This window comes from Mustela erminea, chromosome 12, assembly GCF_009829155.1.
Source record: "Mustela erminea isolate mMusErm1 chromosome 12, mMusErm1.Pri, whole genome shotgun sequence".
NCBI lineage: Eukaryota > Metazoa > Chordata > Mammalia > Carnivora > Mustelidae > Mustela > Mustela erminea.
Genome location: NC_045625.1, coordinates 27029862 through 27038034, shown reverse-complemented (window position 1 = coordinate 27038034; position 8173 = coordinate 27029862). Strand labels below are relative to the sequence as shown.

The 8173-nt window shown below is 42.4% G+C and overlaps 1 protein-coding gene across 1 annotated transcript; it reads right to left on the bottom strand.

The window, feature by feature from the left end:
- Window positions 1–1186: 1186 nt before the first annotated feature.
- Window positions 1187–6761, bottom strand: LOC116570856 (phospholipid-transporting ATPase ABCA1-like). Its single transcript, XM_032308446.1, has 2 exons — window positions 6425–6761; window positions 1187–1364 (listed from the first exon to the last, which is right to left on the bottom strand). The coding sequence occupies exons 1-2, from the start codon at window positions 6641–6643 to the stop codon at window positions 1230–1232; spliced, it is 354 nt and encodes a 117-aa protein (XP_032164337.1). The 5' UTR covers window positions 6644–6761; the 3' UTR covers window positions 1187–1229.
- Window positions 6762–8173: the final 1412 nt, after the last annotated feature.

Here is an 8173-nt window from a genome sequence, read left to right as displayed (position 1 = left end):
CATGCTCTCTCTCACTGTCTCTCTCTCAAATGAATGAATAAAATCTTTAAAAAAAAAAAAAAAAACTGTTGAAGACTCCTTGGTTTATAATGCTGAAATATCTTCATTTACAATTTATTTTACTATTACTTCACTTTGGATTACTATTTAACAAAGATACCTAGAACAATCTATCTGTGATAATGAGATATTTATGGTTATGAAAACGTTTGCCCTAATAAAAGCCTTCAAATACATTCTGAGTCTTTTTGTGTGTGTTTTATATTTGTATCCTCTTACCTGGAACTACTGTGTTGCTATAAGGTAATGAGACAATAATACATACACTGTCATGAGGCATCTGGGTGGCTCAGTCAGTTAAGCGGCTGCCTTTGGCTCAGGTCATGATCCCAGGGTCCTGGGATGGAGCCCCATGTTGGGCTCTCCGCTAGGCGGGAGCCTGTTTCTCCCTCTCCCTGCTGCTTCCCCTGTTTGTACTCTCTCTGTCAAATAAATAAAAAAAATCTTCTAAAAAAATAAATTAAACAAATAAATATTCTGTCTTTATTGTAAGTATTAAGTTACTTCAAGAAAATAGCATTCTAATAACCCTACAATGAGAATTTCTTTCTTTAGTATTGCTGTCACAGATGTACTAGGATTTTTCTACCAAAAAACTTTTTTATTTTAGTTGAGTACCTCAGCATTCTTAAACTAGATTTGGTACTTCCAGGCTCTCATGGTAGTCTATATTTATAACTATATGATTTTATGTTTCTAACATATATTGCAAATATAACATTAAATTATTAGCTGCCTGAGGGAAAACTGAAAAACAGGAAGCATACTCAGCTCTCACTTACCTGGTCCTCAAGAATTCAAAAGACAGATACATTTCCTAGTGAGGGAAACAACATCCTACCTCTGATAGGTAAAAACCTATCAGAGAGGTTTTGAGTTTTGACTAAGTGTTTCATTAAAAGTTGTCACTTAGCAAATTAGGTGACAGTAGTGTTATCTGCAGTCGGTGTAAACAGATATTCTCTCTGGCATAAATCAGCTCTGTGTCATGAAAACATACAGCTGCTTCTGCCTTTCCCTTTTTCATTCATTAGATTAGCTAGAACACTTAGAAGAGACAGGGGCTCTCTCATCCAAACCATAGCCCTGACACGGAGATTTAGAAAGCAGCAGCAGGTGGGTGTTCTTACCATGTCCCACACAAAACTGGAGAGCCAGTACGTGACAGTCTACACTCTGCTGATGAACTGCACGTGTTCTGCCTCACGGACCCATTCCTGGATCAGGAACACAACAGAGCTGGCTTGAGACGAAGAACATCTCAAAAATGACACAGATGGACACAGGGATGTCCGTGACATGCTCTGCAGAGAGAAAAGTCAGTGAAGATCTGAAGAGTCACTGATGCAGCTGAGAACACAATCAAGGAGGACACACACACACACACACACACACACACACACACACACACACATCCCTGATGAATACCCCAGGGAGAAACATCTGTTCAATAAATAAATACATTTCTTTTACTCAGAGTTTAAACATAATTATTTTCAAGTCAAAAATCTGAAAAACGGGGTGCCTGGGTGGCTCAGTGGGTTAAGCCGCTGCCTTCAGCTCAGGTCATGATCTCAGGGTCCTGGGATCGAGTCCCACATGGGGCTCTCAGTAGGGAGCCTGCTTCCTCCTCTCTCTCTGCCTGCCTCTCTGCCTACTTGTGATCTCTCTCTATCAAATAAATAAATAAAATATTAAAAAAAAAACTGAAAAACAAATGCATAACATCTCACTGGGTTAAAAAGTCCAGTACTGGGGCACCTGCATGGCTCAGTGGATTAAGCATCTGCCTTCACCTCAGGTCATGATCCTGGGACCCTGGGACCCAGCCCTGTATCCGGCTCCCTGCTCAGTGGGGAGTCTGCTCCTCCCTCTTCTTCTCCTGCTGCTCCCACTGCTTGGCCTGAGAATGGCCAAATGGCATTCACTCTGGTCCACTGTTCCTGACCTTACAAGAGCAGCAGGTTATAAATTCTCACACATACAATATGGCTTGAAAACTCAGCAAGTACAGAAATATTAATGTGAAACTACTCAAATTCTTCCAGCTATAGATAAACTTAAAACAATAGTATATAGTATATCAATCTACTAGACACAGAAGTTCCAAAAAAAAAAAAATTCTAAGATTCTGGTTATAAGAATGATCCTATAAGCCCATAACAAAGGGTCTCTTCTTTTTTAAGATTTTTTTATTTATTTGAGACAGAGCACAAATGTGGGAGGGGGAGAAGGAAAAGTGCCTCCCAACTGAGCAGGGAGCCCCATGTGGGGCTCGATCCCCAGACCCTGGGATGGTGACCTGAGCCGAAGACTAATGTTTAACTGACTAAACCACTCAGGCATCCCACAAAGGCTCTTTTATAAAATTCCTAATGACCTATACTGATACTGTGTAGAAGAGAAAGAATAACTGCCATGCTCCATATACAAGATACACGCTTTCAGATATTAAATAGAGTATCTCAGTCCTGGCTGCCACAAGATCACTAAATACCAGTGATGACTTTGTATGCAAAAGTCCTAAATAAGCTGCTTTATGATCTGACTGACCTACAATAATTCCCACATACCAGCAACTCGGGGCCCACCTTCCTGACAAGTCCTGGACAACTTCAAGTGTTTCTTTACTTGCTTACTGGAACCTTTTGACTCAGAGGAAGTGACAGAATTACTGGCACCCAGGCAAAACCCACCATACCTATATTAACAGCCTGATATAAAATGTAGACAGTGTGGAAAATAATACCACTCAGCAGCAGACTCCACATGAATATGTACATGTTTCATTTAGATATTTCTTCTTAAAGAAATATTTCTTCTTCAAAGTTAGAATCTGTGAAAGTTACATCACGGCCACCTCTAATGGATTCTGGCAAACTTTTGACTCTAACAGTTCCTGCCCAGGTTGCTAAGAGAAGCTCCAGTGGGAAAGAGAAGGGACCTGAGCCTGATTATGGACTCTGACATCTGACACACTGAGGAAAGAATAGTTATTTGTCTCTGATGCTTCTCTGACCTTGGTAACTCAGGCCTGAACACAGGTCTCAAGCAGGCAGATGGGGAGCCAAAAGAGTGAGGGTCACTGACCACAGTAAGCTAGAGAGGGCTAAACAGAAAGCTATGGCACTTTCCTGGCAAAAGGGCCACTTTAGGGGTCCCACTTTGCACTGTTCAGAGTTCTATGGGTACCAGCTCTTGGGGAAAAGACAAAGGAGGAAAAGTGGGAAACAGTGAAAGAGCTAAGCTTTGAGGCAGCCATATAAAGCATCTTATTTTCCAGGAGGTATGAAAAGACATCAAGGATTCCTCCTCCTCTTCTTAAGTCCCACCTGTTCCTTCAAAGCGCAAAGGAAGAAATGGGTTGAAAAAACAAGGAAAATAGGTAGTTTTAATACCATTTTTTCAATCCAAGTCTTTGGTCCATGTAAAAAGTGAAAACTGAAAAACTGTCTTGGAATCCACACAACTCTCTGGGAATCTGATTTGGAAGAAAAGTATAACTAGGACAGGAGACTCATACTTTGAATAAAACCAATTTTAAAATCACCTTATTTTATAACATGACTGAACTAGAAGCTCTGCAAATTTAAAGAAAGCACATGTGTCTTTAGGTAGCACAACTGGGGCAGAAAACAAAATGGATAACAGTGACTCATGTCCCTAGAAAGTGGATCACAGTGTGACCAGACCCTGCCCACAGAGCCAAGGTGCTGCCATCAGCCAAACACTGAGGTCTAGTGCATTCTGCCCTCAACATTGGCCGTTCACTTATGCCAAGCCAAGATGTCCCCCAGGAAATTATTCTGAGCTACTCAACAATAGGCAGTGGAACATGACTCGTTACAGTCACTAAGGCTCTCAGGAAGCAGGATCACTGACTACACCCCGTGACTACTTTGGTTCACTGGAGTTATAATGACGAATAGATTCACCCTTAATTTTAAAGAGAAGTATCCACGACTTAAGTTCTCACACCCATTTACAATTGCTTGTCCTCATCCTGCAACCTAGATGCTGATAAAGCAACAGAGGGAGATCACAAGCAAGCCTCTTCCTGAAACTGTTCTCAGAAAAAGGCTCAGAACTGCTCCCCACACTCACAGTCTCAGAGACTGTCAGAGTTTTAAGACCCACAGAAGTCTCATGGGCCAGTCTCCCGAATTCAGAGGTGAGGAAACAGGCCCAGGGGCTGAGCGGCCTGTCTGAGGTCACCAGCTCATCTGTGGCACAAGCAGGGATGGAGCTGGGTCTGTCACAAGATATTTTGTCACATTACCTCAGTGGGAGAAACCAGACTGTGCCTTCCACAGCCCATGGATCCAGAGTGCTGAGATCTAGTTTTAACTCAAACAAGTTGTTACTTGGGCTGACTTTTCAAAATAGAGAAACAAGTTACACTAAGGTACAGGAACTTGCAGACCAAGTCCTTTCCCCTCAAAACCCACATGCTAGTCTCTCCGATAAGAATTAAGCTCAATGGAGAAAATAATCCTAAAATTTGTATGGAATCAGAAGAGACCCCAAATTGCTAATGATGTGTTGGAAAACAAAAATAAAACTGGTGGCATCACGTTACCAGATTTCAAGCTTTACTACAAAGCTGTGATCACAAAGACAGCATGGTACTGGCATAAAAACAGACACATAGACAGTGGAACATAGCAGAGAGCCCAGATATGGACCCTCGACTCTATGGTCAAATAATCTTTGACAAAGATTATACTTTGGTCAAATATATTTATATTATATATATATATATTGGTCAAAGATTATACTTTTGGTCAAATAATCTTCGACAAAGATTATACAGGAAAAAAATGGACCCTCAACTCTATGGTCAAATAATCTTCGACAAAGATTATACTTTGGTCAAATATATTTATATTGTATATATTTTGGTCAAAGATTATACTTTTGGTCAATCTTCGACAAAGATTATACAGGAAAAAATATACAGTGGAAAAAAGATAGTCTCTTCAATAAATGGTGCTGGGATAACTGGACAGCTATATGTAGAAGAATGAAACTCGACCATTCCCTTACACCATACACAAAGATAAACTCAAATGGATAAAAGACCTCAATGTGAGACAGGAATCCATCAGCATCCTAGAGGAGAACATAGGCAGTAACCTCTTTGATATTAGCCACAGCAACTTCTTTCAAGATATGTCTCCAAAGGCCAAGGAAACAAAAGCGAAAATGAACTTTTGGGACTTCATCAAGATCAAAAGCTTCTGCACAGCAAAGGAAACAGTCAACAAAACAAAAAGGCAACTCACGGAATGGGAGATGATATTTGCAATGACAGTACAGACAAAAGGTAGATATCCAGGACATATAAAGAACTTCTCAAACTTAACACACACAAAACAGATAATCATATCAAAAAATGGGCAGAAGATATGAACAGATACTTCTCCAATGAAGACATACAAATGGCTATCAGACACATGAAAAAATGTTCATCATCACTAGCCATCAGGGAGATTCAAATTAAAACCACATTGAGATACCACCTTACACCAGTAAGAATAGCCAAAATTAGCAAGACAGGAAACAACGTGTGTTGGAGAGGATGTGGAGAAAGGGGAACCCTCTTACACTGTTGGTGGGAATGCAAGTTGGTGCAGCCACTTTGGAGAACAGTGTGGAGATTCCTCAAGAAATTAAAAATAGAGCTACCCTATGACCCTGCAATTGCATTTCTGGGTATTTACCCCAAAGATACAGATGTAGTGAAAAGAAGGGCCATCAGTACCCCAATGTTCATAGCAGCAATGGCCATGGTCGCCAACGTGGAAAGAACCAAGATGCCCTTCAATGGACGAATGGATAAGGAAGATGTGGTCCATATACACTATGGAGTATTATGCCTCCATCAGAAAGGATGAATACCCAACTTTTGTAGCAACATGGACGGGACTGGAAGAGATTATGCTGAGTGAAATAAGTCAAGCAGAGAGAGTCAATTATCCTTTGGTTTCACTTATTTGTGGAGTATAACAAATAACATGGAGGACATGGGGAAATGGAGAGGAGAAGGGAATTGAGGGAAATTGGAAGGGGTGGTGAACCATGAGAGACTATGGACTCTGAAAAACAACCTGAGAGTTTTAAAGGGATGGGAGGTTGGGGGAGCCAGGTGATGGGTATTAAGGAGGGAACGTATTGCATGGAGCACTGGGTGTCGTGCAAAAACAATGAATACTGTTATGCTGAAAAGAAATTAAAAAAAAAAATGAATTAAGCTCAAGACTGAAAGACAACCCCCTGACAGGTCAGCCATACCTTCCTCCCCAGCAGAAGCTCCCAGCCCGCCTGCACTGCCATCTGCTCAATCACATGGAGACTGACTCACCTGTGGAAGAAGCAGCCCCCCTACCCCCAGGGGACACACGGGCAGCATCTTCTTGATTTTGTCACTGCTACACTGGCAGATGGGTGAGGGGTTCTCCATCGTCCAGTTCCCCTTTTGGAAGAGGTCCACGATGGTCTGGGGGACCGGGGCGGTGGTCCACTCCTCCTCCCCCACGGAGCAGGGCATGTTTCTGCAAAGGGAGGACATCAAAGGTGGCATCACCTGAGAGGACCTGGCCTTTCCTGGAGCCTCGGGAGCACAGACCAATCAATAACAACCACAAACAGGCATCTGTGCCCTCACCATTTGTTTGCTCTCCCCACAGACCTGTAAGCTGCAAACTGACTTTACAGCTAAGGATGAAGGAACACAAAGAGGCCCTAAACGCTCATGTACCAAACTCCAGGCAATCCAGTCTGCCAGCATTTGGTCTCTTGCCCCTGTGTTCACTCAGTAAATATTCAATGAGCACATACTATGTGCCAGACAGTGTTCTGCATATCTGAGAGTCTGGGGTGAACAAGACAAAGTCCCTACCTCCTGTAGAGGAATCTGGCAATAAGCAAATGTCACTTAGCCAAAAATAAAGCAAAATAAGAGAACAGTGAATCAGGGGAAGACAGACTACTTCTTCCTAGGAAGGTGATTCTTCTTCCAAGGCATGAACGATCAGAAAGCAGCAGCCAGGGAAAGATCTGGGGAGAGAAACACTACAGGCAAAGGCAATGGAAGGTCTAAGTACAAAGTCCCTGAAAAGAAAAGAACTTCCCACGTTTGAGGAACAGCAGGAGGGCCGTGAGCTGGCCGGGATGAGGTAGGAGGGAGAATGACGGGGAGCACGGTGGAGCGAAGCCGGCGCCAGAGGACACGGGCCTGGGAAGGAGTCGGCGCGTTATGCTCAATGTTCCCTGAATCTGGCGCAGAATGGCAAGATTCGTTTTATGGTTTAAAATGAGGACAGAATTGGAGTTTGCAGGGGACGCAGTGAGGGTGCTCAGTACATGAAGCGCTAGGTTGTCTGCAAGGATCATGAGGCCTTTACGCCTGACGCGAGCTCCGAATCACTGTGTGCCATCACCAAAACGCTTGCCCTCTTGGGTCTTATCTTCTCCACCAGTCAAATAAAAGTACAAAATGACATGTTGAAACATGTCATTTCTAATATCCCTTGCAGTTCCAAGATTCTACAATGCATAGCCACACTCTTTATGTTATTCTTCTATGTACTAAAAACATCAAAGGAACAGATTTGTGCACTGCTCTCTAGTTCTCTCTAAGGCACTGTAACTTGATGGAAAAGTCAAAGTAAGACACGATGCCCTCCTGAAGCTCATGCTCTAAAACCTCCAAAAGATGATTGGCTGAGATAAAGAGCCACTGGTAGATGTCCTACTCAAATCTCCCTTAATTATACCATTTTTTGAAAAACTTCAAATCCGAATTTCAGTAAAGTTGCCAGCATAGAGATCTTGCCTTCAGACTGCCTCCAATACACATCAATGGTGCTCTTCATCAAAGCTGTAGCACTCGAATCAGGGTCATGCCTCTTGTCTTTCTAACCTGGACAACTGAACCCACCTCTACCAGCACCGGGCTCTTTATCTCTTGTCATTGTCTTTATCAGTAATCCCTTTGGCCTCCCCTTCAGACACCTTGAGAGGTATGAACATTCACCAAATTTGTTGATACAGTGCCTTAAAAAAGGATTTTAAAGAAAAGGTTATAAAAAATACATGTTAAAAGAAGAAA